Consider the following 23,630-nt stretch of genomic DNA (forward strand, 5'->3'; position numbering starts at 1 on the left):
TAAAATGGAAAGAAAATATTAAATATATTCAACGTATTGAAAATGCTAAACCAGTTGTTACATCTAATATAGTAAAAATAATACTGTATTTATTAGAAGTACACTAAAAATTATAATAGTTTTGTCGAGATTTTACTTTATGATAGCATTACAACAAATTATTAGGCTCTTTGAACAAATTAGAATAAAAGCTGAAGATATAGTGCCAAATTAGTTATAAGTAACAAGCTTGACATAAAATTCGTTTATAAACTCTTTTCTAATTTCATCCCCTATGAGTGACAATCAAATATTATAATTCTTAATTCAAAATCTGAAAAGAGATGTTTAATGTGAACAACTTTTTAGTATTTTATTATCACTACTTAATAATAAAAAATAATCCTACGAATAATAAAAGTTGGCCTTTTCTTAACTCAAATACATAATCATATATATTAGTAATCATAAGACTAAAACATCCGAAAAATTTATAACTGATCCCAATATTAAATAATAACTTAAATATGTATTAAAATATAAAATAACTACTTGAAGTATTTTTATCTTCATTTCCTTTTTGCATTAATGCGATAGCTCTCATCTTATTGGGGGTAGGGACGAATTTTTGTACGAATTTTAGTTTTCTAGTTATATGGAATGAAATGATATAATGTGGCCTCACAAATTAGTGGGAGAAATATTAATTTGTGGATATAAAATAGTCAAAGTGGAAACTGAAGCACGCGTTACGCACACATATTGTAAAGTTTGATCGAGAAAAATAAGGAGTACGATGGAAGAAATTTTTATTAAGCTTCGACTCTACCACTACGGTGCCATACATGTTTAAAGTCTAATTGGGGTTTAATCCCCTTTAATCTCCAAACGAAAAAAGAAAATAAAGATACGATGACGATCAATGTGATACGTGTATCTTTTATGTTTATAGACGAACAGTGCTATGTAATTAAGTTTTAAGGTTTCAGAAAATGTTATGTTTGGAATTAATTTATTGCTCAATATTTAAAAATTAATAGATAATAGATGTCCATTAAGCGTTTTTTTTTCTTTTGCTGCTTTAAATGGATGAAATAAATATTCTTTGAGAAACAAATCATTCGTGGAAATGATCAAGACTTCCGTATATTTTAAGCAGGTCATGCAGGTTTAATATATGAATTTCAGGTGATAATCCCATGCAACTTGATCTCTACTCCATATGAACTTCTCTATTACACGTCAGAATTTATTATTAAGAGGTGAGGAGATTAAGTCACGTGCATGCTTCAAGTATAAACATGCATGCAATGCACCGCTACGTAACTTATGAAGATAATAACAACCCATTGTTAGACACAATAAACTTTATTCAAAGAGTGGAGTACAGCAAACAAGATAATCACACTGAGAATGGAAATCACATAATAGAAGAAATTAACACACACCGAAGAACTTTGCTTTATAATCCGAAACAGTTAAGGGAAGCCACCACCAAGTCCACCTCCAGCTCCTGCTCCACCGCCAAAACCACCGCCAGCTCCGCCGCCAAATCCTCCACCGAACCCCCCGCCCAGCCCGCCACTGGCTCCACCTCCGAAACCCGCACCACCTCCAAAACCTCCACCGGCTCCCCCGCCGAGCCCACCGCCGCCACCACCTCCAGCTCCGCCTCCGAGCCCACCCCCGAGCCCACCACCACCACCGAGCCCACCACCACCACCGAGCCCACCGCCACCACCGAGCCCAGAACCACCGCCGAATCCAGCTCCACCCCCTAATCCTCCACCACCACCAAGGCCGCCACCTCCCCCAAATCCCCCGCCGCCACCGAGCCCGCCGCCGTGGTGACGCCACTTCTGATCGTTAAATTCTTCCTTGCTCACCAGCTTCCTTGCATTGGAGGTGCAAAGGAGAGCACCAAGGAGAACAAGGAGGAATAGCTTGGCCATCTTTGTCTCAATTCTAGTGTGATTGTGTGAAGAATGGAGGGGGGGAAGTGGAGATTATATAGGAAGTGAAGTGTAGGAGACGGTTGAGATGATTTAATAGCATTGGTGGGTACATAACAAATTGTGATCACTTTGTCCGTGATCATGTCTGAGGATTTAATGGAAACCGACCGCCGCTCTAACAACAGCTATTAGAAGATCACAGCTGCTTGCCTTCTAAAGTTGTAGTTCATCAGTTCATGGAGACATTAAAGGCACCGGTTATTAAAAAGTCAGGGACGTACAAAATTTACATTGCATGACTTTTGTATTGGCTAGTTGGTCATTTTAGAAGAAAGAGAAGTGGTATCTCTTAACCAGGCCCTGATACGGCTCTTGGGCTTGTGGGCTTCATTCAGGTCCAGATGCAGGCCTATGGCTCTGATCTAACACGAATCTCAAGGCTCTCCACCCACATATAAACATTATCCACAGAGCTCACACTCTCACACTACCGTTCATAGTGAACATAACTATGGAGGCCGTTAGTTCTCCACCCATATCTCCTTCCTCTCACCCCTTGTTCAGAATCCATCCTACCAGACCAACAAGAGCAAGTGCACTACAGATCATCCGCAGAGGAGAAACCAAGCCAAGACAACCCTTAATTTCTCATCCTCGCCGCCTTCGAGCTCGCGCTCTCAACGACGCTCTCACCGTTGCGGCGAACTCTACGGCCACGGGAGGCGACATCTCGGGCTTGATCCCAGTCGGGTGAGAATTCTCCAACTGGGGACATCATAAGGCTGTTATAATTAATGACCCCATATTGTATCTCATGGAGTACATTTACTTTTATATATTTATGCAGTGCTTTCATGCTCTTTTTATATTGGATTGCCAACTTTGTTGTGCCACAAATGGTAATGAAGGACTTGCAAGCATCTAGTACAGAGGAGGAAGAAGCATCACAGCGGCAGTCTAACACTGCAGAGGACAAGAAAGAAAGCATTGACAACAAACAGAAGTCAATGGCAAAGAACAGAGGCAGATAAAAGTCCTCTGCACCGAATTAATTATGTAGCTTTGGCCATTGAATTAATTGCATGAAACAACATGCTTTATTAGTAGTCAGTTGCAAAAATTGCTCCTTTGAGTCGGAAGCTCCTTTTCAATCAACTGAAGCCATGATTAGATCGAATAATTTCTCCTGCAGTGACATATGATGATATAATAATGTTTGGATGCAAAGGTTCTAGAAATGAATCTGGCACCTACTTCATTAGGGAGACAATGATCATTTCCATGATAACTCACCATTGAACATTTAGATTACAACAGATTTAAGCTTATTCCTTATCGATCTCAGTACAAATAAATAGGTTTATCACGTACAAGAAAAGGATTGGCAGACGATACTGAGAAAATATAGCAGCAGGCAGGAAAACTAAACTAAAGTTCTAATTTGAATAAGAATACAGGCTCGAGCTGAGCTCCTAAATGCTTGCATAGACTTCTGAGATGATGTTAGCTCCAATTATAATCTGTCACCCACTCGTGACATGACGACAATATCGGAGGTAACCCAAATCAGAGTGGCCTAGTTCGACGACCAGATGCCCGACCGCAGAGTAGAGCGTTCCTGGGGATCGGGTACTCATCCCTCCATGAATTTGCCGGAGAGTATACACGGAGATAGAACTGCTGCCCCAAGTATTGCCTTGCCCAGTTTTCAGATCTTATATTCCACATTCCTACATTATCTAAAGGCATGTAAATGGCACTCCATGATTTGGGGTACACCTGTAAACAGGAAATTAAGAGATTGTAAGAACTTTAACTTGTGTGGTTGTGTACTAAAACTAGCAGTGCAGTCCACTATACCTGAACAGTGCAGCGAGCAACAGCATCTCTCAGATTATAGCCATCTCTGCTTGCTGATGACCACTGTCCTCCATCCATTCTGCAAATTTACTCTCTTAAATAATTAGAAGGGATACCAAAGGTAAACAGCAGGTGCACAAATTATCTGAAGGAAAAATTATCATACCCAACAACCCAAAAGGAGTATCCATCAATATGCCATGACTGCACAGTGTCTTCATAGTTCTCAAACACAATCTCGACATAATCTCTGAAGTTAGCTGCCATCACAGATGTTTGCAGATAACCACCACCAAATGTCGGGTTATCAGGAATACTCCCTAGATTGAATACTCCAGAGATCTTGTAAAAGTCCGCAACTTTGAGTGGGGTATCAGCTGGAATGAATGACACACTGTTGACGGCGTAGCGCTGCTTGCCGTTAATGACAGGAGCAGAGTTCGCCAGCCTTATAGTCCGGGTAGTGTTCACCATTCCATAGTGATATGAACCTTGTGGATTTGGCCTTGGACCGCTGGCTGTTAAGTTCCATCTGCGTTCGTGGTGGAGGGAAAAAATAAAGCGAGTTATGAACATTAAAGTAAAACTTGAAGGGCAAAAGTTATGTGCTCTGTTGCTTAGGCAGGCAATTATGGATGATGACATATGATCTCAATTCTCAAGCATATAACCCTCTAAGCATTAATAGGGATTGGAAGTAGAAAAAATAAAATAATTTGCAATAAAATATGAATGCTTAAGATCATACCTAATAGATCTGGCCTGGTTGAGGGACCAGTCTATCTCAATTGTAGGTCCTCCGGGCATGGGGCTGGTGGCTTTGCCTGCAGAGTTACTGTAATGGAGGATGGCGGTGGTGGTAAGCACGGTGCTAGTGAATCTGGTGGACACCACAATGCTGTAGTCCAGAGCTGGCTGATCAGCTGTGACAAGTACAGAATAAGACTGTCCCAGATGGACATCAAGTGAATTGTAGGTGCTCTGCATGGTGTGAGACCCTTCCACCTCTACAAGTTGCATTGTGTGCCCCTGAAATCTTATGTTCAAGGATGTCGCAATTCCGACATTGGAGATCCGAAAGCGGTAAGTCCTACCTGACGTGTGATCAGTGTTAGAGATAAAGTTGTATGAAGTATTGCCGTGAGATAATTTTAGTATGAATAATGAGAAACTACACCGCAAGCCGATGATTGTAAGTACCTTGGTCGACTGTAAATGTGTTTCCATTGAACCCACGGCCATTGATCAAAAGCCCATCAGGGAAGGGAAGAGTCCTCCCACTGTCCAACATAAATTGCAGGTCCTACATAAGGAAAAGAGTTCTTATCATAATGATGGAAAAAACTCTTTACCAGAGAAACCAGAATGATATCACATATACACAAACACATACACGGAGAGCTAGTAAACATGTATAGCATCCAAAGGAAATGCACTACGAATTATCAAAAGAAGACTATATGGTTCATGTACATCATGTTTGCACTCTCTTAACAACTTAAAGCTTTTAGATCATATGGTTATCTAACATGGTATCTAACCATGTTAGATAACCATTGTAATTTATAAGTCTACTGTCTAACAACTTAAAGCTTCTAGATCATTTGGTCTTACAGTGTGGTTGGCCTTGAACCAGTCACCAATCAAGAGAGTGTAATCTGCGGCTGGAGGAGGAAACGGCACAGGGATCATCGGGCGGCTAAGGACTCTGATACCGCCAAATCCACCAGCAGCCTTGTGGAAGGCAAGAGAAGGGAAGTAGAAGTAGCTGCCAATCTGATCCTTCATCTGCAGCACATAGGTGAAGTTCTTCCCAGGTGGAATTGGGCAGTTGGTGCCATAAACACCATCCTGCCATGAATTCCTCCTCTGCTGCACTCCGTTCCTGCAAAAGCATGAACAACCCATAGTTAAAAATAGTTCATGTTTTACCCAGATTTTCCACCAATTTACCATAGTCGTCTTATAGAATTCCATGCTGCTCCACTTAGATTTGAATCAGTCCTTTTACTTTAGCATCCTCAAACGGCACATCTTATGGCGTACATTAAGTACTAAATAAGTCCTCTTTACAAAAAATTTCTGTTAGTTCATGATTCCTACAAATTGCAAGTGCGGCTTTACTAAATTTTTTGACGAAAGCAAAAAATAAAAAAAAAATAAAAAAAATTAGAGGATCGGATTCCTCTGCCAGCGAACCTTTTCAAATCTAGTTGCTAATATAATAGATTATTTTATCTGCTGCTCTTAAAATAGTAGCCCAATCTAGATCTTATGCTTCTATCCTGCACCTTTCTCTGAGCGAGCAAGAAGATGACAGGCATGTGACTCGAATCTCGAGCATGCCTCTCTGTCCTGGAAGATCACAGAACCGCGTCATCGCTCCTTTCTCCAATCCCAACCTGGTCAGTGGGACCCTTTTCCTTATGGGCAACTAATTAAATATTTTACTGCCGACACTTCACGGCAATTAATTATATTTATTACTCATCTAACTCGTCACTCTTAAATTACATGTCACAGTGAATGATAATTCCTCCTAATTCTATAGTACCATCCTAATAGTGTCACACTAAGACTAATGTTCAACATCTTCCAAGTAATGTGAGATTTGTTTGACTGTCATTTTTTTTTCGTCTTGGCGGGAGTCTGATGGGTTAAGAGTAAAAAGATCCAAACTCAATCTAGTTTTGGGATGTCACTAGATCTTGGACATCTATTACATATATAATGTTTCTTGAAAATAAATGGAAAAAAAAGAGCATTTTTGTTTCCTTCCTTTTGGTTTGGCAAAATAAGAGCATATTAATACCAGGAGAGGAGGAAAGGCTCGGTGAGGCTATTGAAGACGTTGATGATGACGTTGTCATTAGTGACTGCTTCGATCTGCGGCCCTGGGAACTGCCCATTGATCAAAATCCCCTGCATTCCCCAAAAATTTAAATGAAGAAAAAAATAACTTAACAAGTTAACATCTTTAGTAGAATCAAGAACAAAAAGTAACAACGACGACGACCACAACAAACCTGTTGTTTGACGCCCATGGGCCAGATGTCACCATAAGTGACGTTCCAAGTGAAGAAGCGATAAGGATCATCTCCACGAACAGAGGAAGAGATGAGGAGAAGAAGAAGAAGGGATAGGGAGAGGAAGGAAGGAGAAGAAGACAAGCCCATTGAAGACTACCTCCTTTCTCAACTTCCTCCAGGTGTAGCCTAAATGGTGAAGATGTATTTCTCAAGAATGGCAGGAAAAGAAGAGAATAAGAAGAGGGAAATAATCTAATCTAATTTAATATAATCAAATGTAGTATAGCACACCCTAAATAGTGGTGTGAGAGAAAGGAGACAAAGGCTAGTAGTAGTAGTGAATGTGGATTGTGAAGTGGGTTGCTTCGTCCTGTGGGTGTGGGTTGTGGGGTATCCTTTTGTAAAGAGAAAGAGAGAAGAAGGAGAGAGAGAGAGAGGAGTGAGCTGTCACAAGATGATGGGGGAGTAAAAGAAGGAGATGAGTCGGTGACAGGGGTGAATGTGGTTGGCATCTACGGTCTACATTCTGGAACAAATTGTAACATAATAAGCCAGTGCATTGTTAATGTTAGTAAGTAGTATGATTTATTTTTTTATTTACTAATATGTTTTAGTCCAGAATAAAAAAAAAGAGAGGAGCAGTTATCAAATAGGTGGCAGTAAAAACCCATTTACTTTCTGAGGCTCTAACTATTGTCAGAATAGGCACGTGAGGCCTTTTTTGAATTCTGAAACCACTTAAGCATCACAATTATAACCACCAATCCTGTTCACATCTGCAATGTATCACTAGCTAGGACCCACCCTACTAAATCACTAATCAAGCACAAATGAAAAAAAAGACAAGGACACACTCCTTACCATGACATAGATTGGCCGCAACTTTCGATAGTAAGATAAGAAGAATTGAACATATAACGTATACACAACACTATTGCCTTTTTAGTTAGGGTGATAATATAAAGACGAATATAATTTATATTCGTCTACATGGTTGAAGAGAAAATAATTTATACGATAGTTTTTGAAATTATGAACAATAGCACGACACCAGATGCAACCTAATAGCTGGAAGCACATCCAGCAGGGAAGCCAAATCTCGATACATTTCCATGTGGAAAACAGAAGACGCCCAACTAAGCCAGAGGCCCCATACCCATTCCTCAATCAAGCCAGTGTCGGTGCATTTTATTAAATGGCATCTCCTGAATCTATGCCACTGTACATCACGTTTGCTAAGAAGAGACATAGCTTGCCTCTTTTTTTTTATCAGGATTGCTAAGGTGCTCTTGACCACAAACTAACTTAGTTAGTCCCAAAGGACTAACCCACGTACCCAGTTATTATGGCTTCCAGCTAGTTATTATGGCTTATGTGTTAAGAAAGGACATTGCACGATAATAGTAGGGTATTTGCCTGGGCCTGTATGGGCCTAAGGCTCATAGTATCCAAGGGCACGTTGGGAATTTGGGACGCGAGAATCCAATACAAGGGCCTAAATGGGCCAAAGGTCCATGGTATACAAGGGCACGCTTGGAATTTTGCAGCGAACATTCTAGCCTCCGCCCACACGTGCGAAAGATACACTATAAAAAGGGCTTTGATACTCTCGTCCTCGTCTCAGCTCTTCCCGCTCTCTCTCTGCTTGCTCTCTCTCTCTCTCTCGCCGATCTCGGGAGGAACGACATGGAGGAGGAAGTCGCCGAAACGGAGGTGGAATCTCAGGTGAAATCCTTCCAATCTTATATAGCTGGTCAGAAATCTATCAGCTATCTCGTTCTTGCACCGATGTCCCCTCAAGATCTTACTTCCGGAAGTGGAAAAGTTTCTTCGTCTGAATCACATCCAAACCAAATTTATTGTTTCTCGGTTCTTTCCAATCTTCTATATTCCAGTCAGAATTACATTAGCTATCTCATTCTTTCACCGATCCTCCCTCAACATCTTGCTTCCGGAAGTGAAAAAGTTCTTCGTCTGAATTGTGTCCTATTTATGAATCACATATAAACACTAATATCTCATTTCTTGGTTCCTATATTGATAGATCTAGATTTCTCCCTCGGTATAAGTTACACAACATCTTCATTACCCAGTTGTGATAAAAGATCTGCACGAGTACGAATTGTTTTTGTTGGATGTCATTACAATAACCCCTTCATGTAGATCAAATTTTTATGCATGAAATCACAACACTCATGGTACAATATGTTTACTAATCTCAAATATATGGTGTAAATAGTTCTGTTGATTTTATATTCACTAATCATCATTTCATTTCGTTTCGTTTCAGGTATACATGGCTTGTGTAATGCAGGGACACAGGTAAGAATAACAAGAAGAAAACATATTAGTCTCCTATATATATATATATATATATATCATGACCAATTTACTATTTCCTTGTTCAAACATATGAATCCCTCTTTGCTGTTCAAACTGGATTTATGCCAGAAGAAAGGAACAACAAGTTGAAGTAATTTTATTCATCTATTTTTATGTGGTCCCAGAGTTGGTATTGCATACTATGATTCAAGTATCTGTCAACTTTTTGTCTTGGAAGTTTGGGAAGATGGTAGTGGGGAATTTCCTCTCATCGATCTTGGTATGTGATTTCGAATAATTGACCTTAATTTAACATTTTCAAAGTTTCCCAAAGTTTATCTCTCTTGTTGCAACATCTTTGAGCTTCTCACTATTGTCGCTATAGGGTCAATTATTATTGATAGCAAGTTTGGTGTCATACATGAGAGTTTTGAAAATCTTTTTGTAGCTGACAGTTTCTTCTCTTGATGGGTGAATCAGTGAAATATCAAGCAAGGCCTATGGCAATATATGCAAGCACCAAAACCGAAGATAGACTCTTATCTGCATTACAACGAAGTGGTTCGACCTATAAAGCCTAGTCATTTACAGAATTTAGTTATACTTTTTTGCTAATATTTCATCAATTAAACAGATGGAGATGAAACTAATGTGGTGAAGCTCATACGAAGTTCAATATTCAGCTATGAACAAGCTTGGCACAGGTTTGTATGTGGTAGAAAAATTATTTTTCTACAATGCAGATTATATAATGTCTTTCTCATTCTTGAAAGGATCTCTACAGACACAGAAAAAGTAAACTAGAGTTATGTAAGTTTCTGACACCATCAAGTACCCACAGTAAAGGTAGCTATTTGTTTATGGTGGAACTGTCCTGTTTTATGTTTGAAGAAAACCTTCCCAGATAACAGGGTTAGATTGGATTCATGATTCACAGTACTATGCTTTAATTGCTTCTAAATTTCTAATTAGAGATGAAGGGCCAAAGACACAACTAGTACCTTATTTTGTGCGGCACAATGTGTTTCTGGTTCCCCTTCTTCTCTCACATGGTATTGCAAGTGAATATTAAATGCTAAAATGGTTTTGTAGATAGTAGAACTCAGAGTGATTGTGTTAGGGACATTATTGCATTACATACCTCTCCAGATATGAAATTAACCCATAATTGGATGGTGTTGCTTCAATTGGATCTACTAAAGATCTCAAGATATGCAGTAATAACTTTAAACAGATACCATTAATAAATTTAAATAATGACAGATGGATGTGAACTACTAGCTGGAAATTTAGTTAGTTCTCTCTATAGGCCTGGATTACAAAACTTGGTGCCATGAGTCAAGAAGGGTTATGCCTCTCCTTAAAAGTAAAGTTAGCTCTGGCCAAACATTCATGGATATTCCCTTTGCAATACTTGAGGTAGGACCGCATATTAAAGTTAATACTTGTTGCAGAATATGCTTAACTTTTCCCAGAGCTTTTTTTTTTTTTTAAATTTTGACCTATGCTTTATTTGTCCTTTTTTGTTAAGGACAAATATTGGAATGATTGCCTCTACTGCTTGAACTCTTAATTTATTTGTTCATCATCTATGTTTTGCTCACTCTTGTTGCTTAACTGTATAGGTACTTGATATTGCATAGCTAAACAATGTGCATGGCTCTTTTTCACATTTTTTCCTAGCATTTCACCTTTTTAAGGCTCAACTGATTTTATTACTATGCACAATATATTCTTTTTCTACAATGCAGATTGTAACAATAGAAGATCCAAACATAGAATAGGTTTGGAGAGAAGAGAAAAGAGAAGACGAGAAGAGGAGAAGAGGAGAGGATTTTGGTGAATGTATTTCTCATTGAATGATAAAGGGGCATTAGCCCTATTTATACAAAGTCACAATATATCTAAATAGATAAATAAAATCAAATTAAATAACTCTAATACGCCCCCTCAAACTCAAGGTGGATCATAAACTGAAAGTTTGCTAACTAAATACTCAAAATGCAAAAGATATCAGAAAACCATACCAATCGTGAGGGCAATGCTCACGCTTTGGATAACAACGAGCGGGTGCACGAGCCATCACATCAGAGGATGGGATGGTCAGAGGGATACTACCAGTAGAGGGAGGCTCAACTATAGGAGGGGGACGCGACCTACAAGTGTAGAAGTATGGGAAGTTCGTCATGGGAGGGGGGTACTCTTCTGAAAGAGCTGGAACCTCAGTGAGAGAGCAGTCTAGAGTGGTAGGTGGAAGTGATAGTAAAGGAGTGTCAATGGGTAGAGGAGTATTAGGCAAGTAGGGGGCAGATGATGGGGTTGAGGTAGGGACATCTGAGGGGACGGAAGATAGGATAGATGTAGGAAGATCTAGAAAAGATAAGTCTGAGAGAGCCAAAGTATCGAAGGTGAAAAAGAGTATCTCTTCTAGAAAAGTGACAGCATGATATCCTTAAACAACGAGTATAAGTGTCATAACAACGATAACCTTTATGCTCAAGACTATATCTTAGAAAGACACATTTAGCTGCACGAGAGGATAACTTATTGCGTTCATCCAGAGGAATAAGAACAAAACAGGTGCACCCAAAGACACGAAGATAACCATAAGATGGTGAAGTACCATAGAGACGCTCGTACGGAGTCACACCACCAAAAACTGAAGATTGAGTTTGATTGATTAGATAGAGAGCAGTAAGAAGAGCCTCATCTCAAGAAGAACGAGGAACAAAAGCATTAAAGAGAAGAGCACGAGTGGTCTCAAGAAGATGACGATGCTTTCGTTCGGCAACACCATTTTGAGCAGGAGTATAGGGACACGACTGCTGAGGTAGAGTGCCGGCAGAAGCATGAATAGAACGAAACTCAGAGGAAAGGTGCTCCCGAGCACCGTCAGATCAGATAATCTTAGTAGATCGACCGAACTGAGTACGAACCATAGAAGAGAAATCACGATAAATTTAACATACCTCAGAACGCTGACGCATAAGGTAAATCCAGGTGAAATGAGAGAAATCATTAATAAAACATACATAATAGAGAAAGCCAAGACCAGAAGAAAGGGGAGCAGAACCCCAAATGTCAGAGTGCACAAAATCGGTGTCAGAGATACTCTCACTAAGGAAAAGAAAGAGCCTGATGTTTTGCCAACCTACAGCCAGTACAAGGAGACAAACAAGAAAAATGACTATTGCCTAAGGGTCCAGACTTGGATAATGTCTTGAGACGTTGACTCGATACATGACCTAGACACCGATGCCACATATTTAAAAGAGATCGGGGAGTGACAGGACAAACACTAAGACTATGAATTCGACTACCGGTCCCAATCCTCTGGCCTGTTGACGTGTCCTACACAACACATGAAGTAGAAGAGAAGGACACAGTGTAACCAGAGTCAGAAAGCTGAGTAACAAAAATAAGACTCATTGTAAGATTAGGAAGAAGCCAAACATCAAATAAAGTAAGACGACTAGTAGGATATGTGGTCGGGGTGATGTAACTAATATGAGAGATGGGATAATGAGTCCCATCAGCAGTATGAACACATAGATGTCAAATTTGGACAAGTCTGTTGAAAACTTGAGGGCTCGACATAGTGGACTTTCGTTGAACATTTGGTGAGCAATTGCTGAAAACAGAACTGCTAAAGAATAAGAGCTCGACACACTAACATTTCGTCGAACATTATGTAGGCAATTGCTGGAAACCAATTCTGCTACTGTGCTGCTGCTGCATTTGACAACTAAACTTTTGTCGAACACCTGGTGAGCGAAAATTTTGAATAGTGCTGCTGAATGAAAGAGCTGAGGACAAGTTAACTTCCGTCGAACATTTGGTAGGCACTAGCTGAAAAATGGGTTGCTGTGCAGAAAAAAAAACTTTCTTCGAACACTTGGTGGGCGCTCGCTGAAAACAGTGCTTGCTGGAAGAGACTGCGACTGTGCTGATGGTAAGGAGAGGAGCTCGCGCCAAGGGAGAAACACAGCTGTGGCTGACTACTGCCGCTGACTGTTGATGCTGCTGCTGTAGTGGCGGTGGCTGCTGCAGACAAGATGGCGAAGCTAGAGGGAGAGACTACTGCGGAATTGTCGAGCTTGAAGAGGGTGAAGGAAAGAAAAAAAAAATCCAAAGAGAGATTTTTTTTTTTTAGCAGCGAGATAGAAAGAGATTGTTGGAGGAGATATCCAATCTTAAGAAATGTCCCTAATGATCAGGTGGCTCTGATAACATGTAACAATAGAAGATCCAAACCTAGAATAGGTTTGGAGAGAAGAGAAAGGAGAAGAGGAGAAGAGAGGATTTTGGTGAATGTATTTCTCATTGAATGATAAAGGGGCATTAGCCCTATTTATACAAAGTCACCATATATCTAAATAGATAAATAAAATAAAATCAAATAACTCTAATGTGCATGGCTCTTTTTTACCTTTTTTCCTAGCATTTCACTTTTTTAAGGCTCAACTGATTTTATTACTGTGCACAATATATTCTTTTTCTACAATGCAGATTAATATATCTAAGAGTAACAGGGATGGATGAAGGGCTGAGTGTCAAGGAGAGAATTTGTTTTGTAAGTATTGAGCAAAGATTTTTTTTTGGTGCTATTATACTTTCTGCATGAACAGTCTTTGATATACTTCGAGTCATGCACCTTTTCACTTCATTGATATCAAGTCTGTACTCTTTACTGATATAGAAGGTTTTCTTTTTGTTAGCTTTTTTCCGCCCTTTCTGCAGTAGTGATAGTTTCTTAAGGAGGTTATGACTCATGAGTCATGACCTAGATTCAGTTTCGTAAACATTAATGCAAATACTGAATCTCTTTCATGTCGGGAAAGACTAACTTGTTATAGACCAAAATTGATTGGTTATGACAATTTTTTTACGGAATTCTTGCTCTTTTGAATTGTACAACTAAAGATAAAGTTGGAATACCATCTTTATAGCAGTTCTTTTTTGGAGGAGCACTATGGCATATTCCTAGGAGTGTGGTCGTGTGTTGTAATGAAACTGCACAGTTTGGTAAGACTATGTACATGTAATTTATCTTACTTGACATATCCATGTCAAAATTGGCAGGTAATTGTTATTCACTTATTTATTAGTTTTCTGCCCGATCTCATTTATCAAAATAATATTCTACTCTAGTCATTTTTGGAGTGTGCTGGTCTTTTTGAGTTATGTGGTATTTGGATAAAAAGAGATCCACTACTTGCTAACTGGGAAACAGAAGTTGCTCAAACATGAAGTGCACTATTTGTGGCCGGTATAGTATATATTTTATTAGTTTAGAGACTAAAGGCATAAACTATCTTTTTTCTCTGCCAATATGTTTCTAAATATTAGATCAAACTCTTCAGCTGACAGGATGAGATCATTGGTTATAGTTTGGACTTTAGAGAATACATCTCATAACACTGAAAACCAGTACTTGTTATTGCTGGAGTGGTGGGATGAAATGCAAATCCCTCATCCGTCAGATGGTATATTTCATCAGATCTGTTTCTTGGGACTGATATTCTGATAGTATCCTGATCCAATCACAACATACCTCTATACAGGATACATCATGTGATGAATCTTCTTAGTTGGATGGATTAGTCCTAGCTATTAATTATATTGCATTCTAATCTGACTATATTGGCTCTGTAACTTGCTGGGAATACCATATGCTCTTTATTTGCAGCTTAATTCTATGATAGATCTTGCAAGTGATGTCCAAGTTCGTGCTGGTGGAGGTCTTCTTGCTATACTAGAGAGCGAGAGGCTTGTTGATACATTTGAAAAGAAGGAATGTGGAAACACATCAATAGCAATTGACTGCGTGATGCAAATCTCACTTTATCCTTTCTCTTTATATGTAGCTGGGATTATTTGTGCCCTGATTTTGTTTAGATTCAAGCAATGCTTATTGAGCCGAAACTATTTTGGAAGTAAGTCGAGATTGAGCCCTCAAGCTACTTAATAGCCTTAACCAACCTGATCTTGGATTAAGCTCAAAGAGTCATACTAATTCAGACATGATTCAAGCTTCAATATTGTGAAAATGTAGTAAACGAATATTCATACATGCTTAAATATTCTGGGCCTTACTGAGCTGTGGTGCTCAAGTAAGGTTTTAATTTAATTCCAGACCAATTATTAAAGATTGATTTCCATTTATTTGTTTTGAATTGAGCTTGATCAAGCCAAATATCAAGCTTACTTTGACCTGCTTGGGATGGGTAGATTCATTTGACATACCTAGACAATTATGTATATTTATGCTCCCATTCTTTGTGCTGAATCTGTTATATCTTTTCTGGTAAAGAGATGCATGTTTTGTAGTCCTTACATTTAGGCACAGAGACAAGTTTCTGAAACTTGATGCAGCTGCTCACGAAGCACTACAGATTTTTCAAGTAGACAAGCACCCAAGTCACATGGGAATTGGAAAAGCCAAGGAAGGGTAATTTTGTCTAATTTAATGCCCATAAGCAGTTAATCTATGCTTATCTTTGCTACGTATTTCACACAGGTTTTCTGTTTTTGGAATGTTCAATAAGGTATGAGAAATCACCAGCTTTTTAGTTTGCCCTATCTGTTCACTAACCATGTTTTACTCAGTGCGTCACACCAATGGGAAGGCATCTTTTGAGGTAGGATTGTCTATCCTATAGCAGTTACATCACTGCAGCAGGTGGTGTGAAATACAGTTAAAATTATTTTGTTTTCATGTTAGGACATGGTTCTTGAGACCAATACTTGATCTTGACACTTTAAATAACCGCCTTGACACAGTATCCTTCTTTAAGTTTGTTTGGAAGTTTCATTTATGCTCTTACTCTTTGTATTTCTTAAGAGAGGAAGGTATCGTTTTTCCTTTGCTGCGAAGAAGTAACATCTGCTTTACGTGAGACATTGAAGTCCGTAAGAGACATTTCCCATATGCTCAAGGTTCACACTCTTTTCTACTGTCACATTTCATCCATACATTCTGATTTCAATAATATTTTTCCAACTTATTTGCACTAATATGCTTACCTAGTCCCCAAAATATATCGTACATTTATGTACAAAAGAAAGATGCTGCAAACAAGTAGGCCATTAATTCTTATTCTTTAGAATCTGTTTATGTCTCTAGAGACTGTCCTCTGACCAATTTGTGGGGTTTGGTAAGCTTGATTTGAAACAACCGTGCACCCTTTCAATTGGAGGTATATAAAGGTTATGCCAGCATACATATTCACATCAATATGAGACATCTTTGTCGTTTGCTGGTCAATGCCCTTCCAATTGTGTTCTAGTCTGATGACTGGTATCTTTAGCTAAAAAGTCATTTATGTGATTATACAGAATAATTTTGTTTCTTCTTTGTAGTAGTGTAGCAATTGTTACTCTTGATTATTACTTAGAAGTTAGAAGTACACTTTCTAGCAAGATATTGACCTTAGAGGAAAACATGTAGAAATTGAGAGTGATATATGCTTACTTCTGTTTCCTGAAGAAATTCAATTCCCCGAGCGCCCTCTGTACAAGCAGCGATTGGAACTCTTTCTTGAAGGTACTGCTATGATTCTCTCTTATATTCTATTTCCATTATTTTAATTGCAATGAAAATAGTCCTTCCAAAAGCTGCCTTTAATTCCCTCTGTTTGTAACTAATGAAAATTTTCCTATTTCTTTTTGTTTAATATTTGCATTCTCACTATGCAAGAGATAGAGTAATCTTCTTTCATTCTGTTCAGAAACTGAATTTTATTGCTGAAGGTAGTCCCCAAATCTATGTATCACTATAAACTGCTTGGGACTAATTGTCATATATTACCAAATCAATTTGTGAACAATTGTTCTCATAAGTGTTCTCTCTATATGGCCTAAAACCTTTATGCCATTTTGTTTCTGTTTTCAATACGTCAGATAAAACTAATAATTTAATAACAACTAAGAAATAAGAAGGACTACGTTAGCAATTTTCTTGAAAAATAGCCTGGCATACAATGCATTTTAAGCACCCAAAACATCAGCCACTTTTGTCTTTTTATCATCTTATGATTTTTGTTTCTATATGGAAGAACAAGTTATCAAGCAAGTAATATTACCTCCAAGGCTTTTATTTTGACCTCTTAAAATATATAATGAGTCAATTTGTAAGTAATATTACCTCCAAGTTTTTACTTTTGGCCTCCTAAAATGTATCAGGATTCGAGAGTCAGTTTGGCTAGCACCTTGTTTATAGTTCCAACTATACTCTAGTCCAACCAAGTAATTACAAATAGGGATAATTCTATTTGGACCCCTTGAACTATTACTCATTTTCATATATACCTCTTGAACTTTCTTGGTACACATAGATCCCCCTAAACTATTAGAAATCTCTGGCCCCTTTGATGTTGTTAATGGAAAAGGTGAAAAGATAAAACATGCGCCACAATTTATAATAGTATTTTGGTATTGAACAATATGAGCCTTAACCCTAGAATGGGTTGAGCGAGAAAAGAGGAGAATAGAAGATTTTGGTGACTTAGCCTTATTTATGAAAGAGGGGCCTAGGCCTTATTTATTATACAAAACCACCATATATCCAAATAAATAAATAAAATATGACTCTAATAATTCACCAGCCAAGCAGCCACCGGCCCACCGCATGGAGACCCCTCGATGAAGGAGGTGAAGGAGGCCCCCACATGGAGGCCCCTTGATGAAGGAGGTGCTGTGCACTGCTCACCAGCCACCGGCCCACTAGGCAGCAACCATGGCTTCGTCCTAATCTGGGTCACCAGTCAAGGAGGTGCTACTTCACGGCGACCTCGACCTCTAGATCTTGGAGGCTCGCTGCCTCCTAAACATGGACATGCTTTCCGAGCACCTTTGCCGCTGCTTTGCCCCTTGCGGATGCCCTAGATCTCCCAAATCCTCTCTTGATACTAAGGTGGAGCCCGACCCAGCCAGCCTACTTTATCACAAGCTGACGGGTGGTAACAGGTTAGATTATTCTAGCCCGATCCGAACTCGGCCTGGCTCGACCCACTCGTGGGCGGGCTGGTGAACACAGTGGCCAGCCTGATTGGCTCGGTCCGCTCGAAGATCACGTCTAAATGAGAGAGAAGAGAGGAGAAAAAAATAAGCAAAACTAACAAGAAAATCATGGTGGGAGAGCCTCTCGCCCCCTCCAAACCTACTACTAGGGGTTGGAGGAAGAGGAAAGAAGAGAAGACAAGGTTGCGGCACTGTTAGAGAAACCCTAGCAGATCTCTGAGTAAGTTTCGGTAGTGGGTTTGAGTGGTAGTTGAGTTGGTACTTGGTCAGCTTAGGTGGTGTGTGTGGTGAAGTAATGAGTGGAAAGGTGCAGTGTAGCGGTGGTGAGATTTTATGAAAGAAAATTTGGTACCTAAAACATTATAGTAATATGTTATTAACCATATCCATTCTGTTCTACAGGCTAAAACTGAAGTTCAAGTGAAACATGACTGGACATGTGTTTACTGTCATTTCAAAATTTATCCCATAATTGTCACTCTTTCTTTCTTTGGCAGTGCATTTGTTCCTTGTTGCATATAAGCAATATTTTTGAAGTTGGAATATCTGAGTACCTTCAGGAAAGATTGGAATATTCGGCATTGGGCATTGTTGAAAAGGTATCATAATGACATCAATAAATGCTCTGAAACTGAAGCAATTTTATCATTAAAACTGCTACTCTGGACATACTAAGGATATGATTTATTCTCTTCAATTTTTAGGCAAGTTCATCCATAACAACAGAATTGGTGTATGTCCTTGATCTGGTGAGCTTGTAATCTTTTTTGAGTTTCCTCAAAGACTCAAAAGTTTCTTTTCAGTGCTATTAGGCACTTATGATAAAACGAGCAATTTCTTTTTCACTTCACATTGTAGCAGCTTCTGTGTTATGTCTGCTGAGGTTGTTTTATACAATTCGCCTCGAGAACAAGGGTAAGAGAAACATGTAAGATTCATATGGTTTTGTTAGGTCAAGAGTATTCAACCAGCTTGAGAACCCTAACCTAGCCCAAGTCCAGCTTGCTCGGTAGGCATCCATAATGAATACTTTACAACAGATGGTATAAATGTGCCTTGCATGCATTGTGATATCAATGATGCGGATTTTCTTTTCTGAGGCCACGAATTCATGGCTTTGTTTAGGCAAATTAAATGACTAAATGTGCACGACCTTTCTCATCTTAATTCATAATAATAGCTTTTAACATATTTGTAACGTTCATCCCACTATTATTTACAATTTACAATATGTCAACTCACTGAAGGAGACAGGGAAAATACTTGACAAATATACAATGTTCGTGTTGACAATAAGGCTTGTTCTTTTCTTTGCTTAAATTGATCCGTAAAAGACTAAGGTTCTAGTATCTTTTCTTGTTCTTACTGCTCTTTCCTTTTAATTTTTTTGGTTTCCTCAAACTAAATTCTTGTAGTTATGAAATGGGGTTTATATTGCAAATTCCAATCTGGCCCAAGATTGCTCCTATTGTACTTGGTTATTCCTTCTTTTGTTTGTTACCTGCAGGTTTATCCATGTTGCTTCTCAATATACTACTCTTGCAGACAGTACTCGATATAACTATGCACTCTTTTATGCTTCTTGAATACATGTTTAATACTTCTGTGAAAAGAAACAATCTACTGTCTTCTTTGTTAGTCCTTCCTAGATAATGATATTGCATCTGGTATCATCGCTTTGTGTCAGGGTGTATAGGCTATTGTTATTGAATAATGCTTACTTTTGCAGGTAGTTGGTGTGATTGATGTTCAGCGGTGCAAGGAAAAAGGGTATGAGACACTAGTGAAAGAAGGGCTATGTGAAGAGGTCAGCATTTCATGGCATGCTTTTGCAACTTAGCTATGTAAACTCTTTCCAGCATTACTGATGCATTGTTAGTAATCCAGCATTTGCAATTTATTTCAATAAATCTTCCATGTCCTAGTAATAAATTTCAAGTGCTAAATGCATTTCTTCAACAACTTGCCTCACTGTATTAATTGCTGACATTGTTATATGCTTGTTGGTGGAAGGATCATTCTTTAAAGAGTTATAATCTCTTTTTAAGAAATAAGAATTCTGTTCATCCCTTTTAGATCTGTAGAATAGTGATAAAGTTGATCCATACATATACTAACTTCTTATCTAGGAGTATACTAATTTATTCTGCATCATATTTTTTTAGTACAAATTTCTAATTTCATCTTATGTTTCATTAACTCTAGTTGGATGAACTGAGAACGGTATATGAGGGATTACCGGATTTTCTAGAGCAGGTAGCAGAATTTCTCTTTTGTTCTCAGATTTGGAAATTTCTATAGTTCATAATATTCTCTTATCATATGATTGCTTCTAGGTGTCATCTTTTGAAAATGCTTCCTTTCCTTTTCCAAGTGGGAATAAAAGAGCTCCTTGTATTGTTTATGTACATCAAATAGGTTGGTCTATCTTTTGCCAGATTTGCTTTTGTAAATTCAACAATTCATAGTTTATACCATGCAGCAGATTCTATTTAATTTGGTTGGATCTTACTTCAGTTACTTTTCTACTTGTTCATATTAATCCAACTCACTTTTGAATGTCAATCATTTGAACATGTGATGATTGATTTTACTATATTCTCTTTCCTAAATTGCAACAAGCGTGATGATTGATTTTACTATATTTTCTTTCCTAAATTGCAACAAATGTAAACTCATTTTCTTACCTTCCATTTTGTCCTATTTCCCACTGCTTTTAGGATACTTGACGTGCATTTTCGGGGAGAAGCTAAATGATGTCACATTGGAAAAGCTTAAAGATTTTGAATTTGCGGTATGTAGCAGTTGATCCTTGATTATCACAGTTACATTGTAATGACACGATCTCTAATCAGTTTTCAGAAGAGGGAGATGAGAATAAGTTCTTCTATCACACTCCTAAGACAAGAGAATTGGACAACCTTCTTGGAGATATTTATCATAAAATTCTTGGTATAGACTTTTACTTACATCTTCACATAAACTTGATTTCTTTTGTGGTACTCTACTCGCTGGTGTTCTATTTGAAAGTTCTATTTTCCCAGCTTCAAAATTTATAGCTACCTATGATAGTAATAAGTAATAACCAAATGGATTGAACTTACCAAAGCTCCACATTCTCACAAAGTTTTGTCTCATGAAGGACCAATACGAGATGAGGAAGACTATTTGTAAGTAAATTCGACTATTTATCGTGCCGCATAGCCTCCATTGCCAACGACACTCCTCATCACTATCGCTGTACCCTCCTCTTTGTCCTGCTCAATCATGCCCTAGGTGATATATTGGAGAAGGCAATGGGGAAATGGGTGGAGATTAAAAGGATCCGCAAAAATGAGGAAGAGGAGAGTTTCGTCGGCATGGGCGGCGCGATAAGTAGTCCCCCTATCCTTCTCTCTCTCTCTCTCTCTCTCTCTCTCTCTCTCTCTCAATCTCTCTCTCTCTCGGATGGGCCGGTGGTGGAGCCCTCTATTCTTGCGGCACAGTTGGCAAGTGACGCAGCATGTGTCATGCTATCCCAAAGGAATGTCAGACCTTGTGAAAGATATTGAGGCATAATATTAATTTTAGCAATATGATATGGTGTCTACAGAACAATAGCGTGATATAGAATATTTTTCCGTCATCAAGAAAATAATTCCCAATTTGTTGAATTTATTACATGTTCATATAAGTATAACTCAAATACAAAAGTATGGCGAAATTGGATATGTTGAAAATTCAATGCTCCTATTTTCCAAGTATAACTCATATACAAAAGTATGATGAAATCAGTAACCAGCAAGCTGAACGTGAGCATGCAGAGTGCTTCTCAAGCTCTGTTTTATGTTAAGGTTAATGAAGTAGACCTTGAGCTTGTGCTAAATTTGAGCTTTGGAAAGATCTTTCAAGCCTGGCTTATGTAGGTCAATAGCTTAGCTGTGCTCCTTTAGAGGTCATCTCATCTCTAAGCTTTATTGTCTACTTACACATCTGAGCTCAACTTGCTTTTACGCTCAGGTTTGGCCCAATTTTTTTATTCTATCCACAGTGCATTTCTTTTAGGCCCAATGGCCGAGATGATCAACAATTTCGCAGTATCATAGCTACAAAATTTAAAAACTGAACTGCTATCTCAAGATCTAGATGTTAGATCTCAATATAACAAGAGTGGTTACTAACTTACTATCTAGGGGGCGTTCCAACTGTTACATTAAAATTTATTGTCTGAGGACATAGGAGGAGCATGTCATTTAGTGTATTGGAAAGGCTTGCTCTTGCAGCTAAGAGGTCATAGGTTCAAGACTTGGAAAACAGCTCCTCGTAAATGAGGTTAGACTGCACACATCTTTACAGGCAGGAGCCTCATGCACAGTGACCGAGCTTTTTAGCAACTTGTATTTGTACATGTATAACACGAAGGAGCGAGCAATTGATCGAGCAGTATCAGTGGACCTCGAACAAGTTGACCTTTGCTCGTTTTTGGCTCGTTTCTCTTCTGAGCAGCCATAATGATCCTTCAACTAATCACTTAAGCCATTTAGCATGCATCATTATTCATTGAAATGTTTTTGTTGGTGCAGACATGGAGAGAGCAATTATTAGGGACTTAGTGTCTCGTATACTTCATTTTGTACCGCACCTTGTCAGGGCAGTTAACTTTGCAGCAGAACTTGATTGGTATGATTGGTGTTATATAATGTATATATGTTGGTTTCCGATTTTTCTGATACATTACGTTTTATTTTCTTTCCTGCTATTGTGTCTAAACTCTAAACTTGATATGTTATTCTTTTTCTAATTTCCTTAGCTTTTTGTCATTGGCACTGGTTGCTGGTCAGAACAATTATGTGAGGCCCATCTTGACTGAGGATACATTGCTTGATATAGAAAATGGCAGGTTTGTCTTCTTTATTTCCTAGTTTCGTGCTGACAGAAAGTTGCAGTCCTGCTGCTTTGACCTTTAATTTTAGGTCATAGATCTTTGTTTTTGTAGTATTAGCTGGGAATTTTTTTACGGCCGTTTGATTACCTTTTTAACAATTCGCAATACAGACATGTTTTGCAGGAAATGACAGTTGATACTTTTGTTCCAAATGATACAAAAGTCACGAACAAAGGTAAGAAGTGATGTGAATTAATTGATGCAATAAATATGATAATAACCAAAGATGGTTGATGCATTTTTCTCAGGAAGAATAAACATCATAACTGGCCCTAACTACTCAGGGAAAAGCATTTATGTTAAGCAGGTGATTATTTTGTCCCCTTACATCACATTCATATGTGCCATTACTGTTGTTCTCATCTTCAGCACATTTTCATATCAATTCCAAATAAACCAGGATACACGTCCATATTCTTGAATCACTAGTCATTGCATGCGGTCCATCACAAAATTTGTCCACAATTGTGTATCATGAGTGCCTTGAGTAGGGAACTTCCATCTAAAAAGTGGATCAAGATTCTCTTCACTGCTAAAAGA

At 38.5% G+C, this 23,630-nt stretch overlaps 2 protein-coding genes across 6 annotated transcripts; one reads left to right on the forward strand and one right to left on the reverse strand.

Annotated features, from left to right (window-relative positions):
- Window positions 1-3,227: 3,227 nt before the first annotated feature.
- On the reverse strand, window positions 3,228-7,197 carry LOC140802501 (L-ascorbate oxidase homolog). 2 transcript variants are annotated; one of them, XM_073158025.1, is made up of 8 exons: window positions 6,821-7,197; window positions 6,607-6,716; window positions 5,409-5,679; window positions 4,995-5,097; window positions 4,543-4,888; window positions 3,961-4,326; window positions 3,795-3,873; window positions 3,228-3,713 (listed from the first exon to the last, which is right to left on the reverse strand). In XM_073158025.1, exons 1-8 carry the CDS (start codon window positions 6,968-6,970, stop codon window positions 3,501-3,503), a joined length of 1,638 nt encoding a protein of 545 aa, XP_073014126.1. In that variant the 5' UTR covers window positions 6,971-7,197; the 3' UTR covers window positions 3,228-3,500. The 2 variants fall into 2 exon arrangements, with proteins under 2 accessions (XP_073014126.1, XP_073014127.1); XM_073158026.1 differs by lacking the exons at window positions 6,607-6,716; window positions 6,821-7,197 and adding an exon at window positions 6,086-6,210.
- Window positions 7,198-8,460: 1,263 nt separating this feature from the next.
- Window positions 8,461-23,576, forward strand: LOC140802498 (DNA mismatch repair protein MSH5). Of its 4 annotated transcripts, XM_073158021.1 has the most exons (24): window positions 8,461-8,548; window positions 9,114-9,145; window positions 9,331-9,425; window positions 9,626-9,706; window positions 9,780-9,849; window positions 13,655-13,718; window positions 14,835-14,989; window positions 15,495-15,596; window positions 15,666-15,693; window positions 15,755-15,786; window positions 15,870-15,927; window positions 15,998-16,084; window positions 16,635-16,691; window positions 18,664-18,765; window positions 18,871-18,915; window positions 19,896-19,973; window positions 20,372-20,422; window positions 20,503-20,584; window positions 20,887-20,960; window positions 21,022-21,118; window positions 22,729-22,825; window positions 22,956-23,045; window positions 23,201-23,265; window positions 23,339-23,576. In XM_073158021.1, the coding sequence occupies exons 1-24, from the start codon at window positions 8,510-8,512 to the stop codon at window positions 23,509-23,511; spliced, it is 1,854 nt and encodes a 617-aa protein (XP_073014122.1). In that variant the 5' UTR covers window positions 8,461-8,509; the 3' UTR covers window positions 23,512-23,576. The 4 variants fall into 4 exon arrangements, 3 of the variants coding, with proteins under 3 accessions (XP_073014122.1, XP_073014123.1, XP_073014124.1); XR_012111666.1 differs by lacking the exon at window positions 22,729-22,825 and having other exon boundaries at window positions 23,339-23,400; XM_073158022.1 differs by lacking the exon at window positions 18,871-18,915.
- Window positions 23,577-23,630: the final 54 nt, after the last annotated feature.

Source organism: Typha latifolia, unplaced genomic scaffold (genome assembly GCF_019914945.1).
Source record: "Typha latifolia isolate L0001 unplaced genomic scaffold, TyphaL0001v2 contig_23, whole genome shotgun sequence".
Classification (NCBI taxonomy): domain Eukaryota; kingdom Viridiplantae; phylum Streptophyta; class Magnoliopsida; order Poales; family Typhaceae; genus Typha; species Typha latifolia.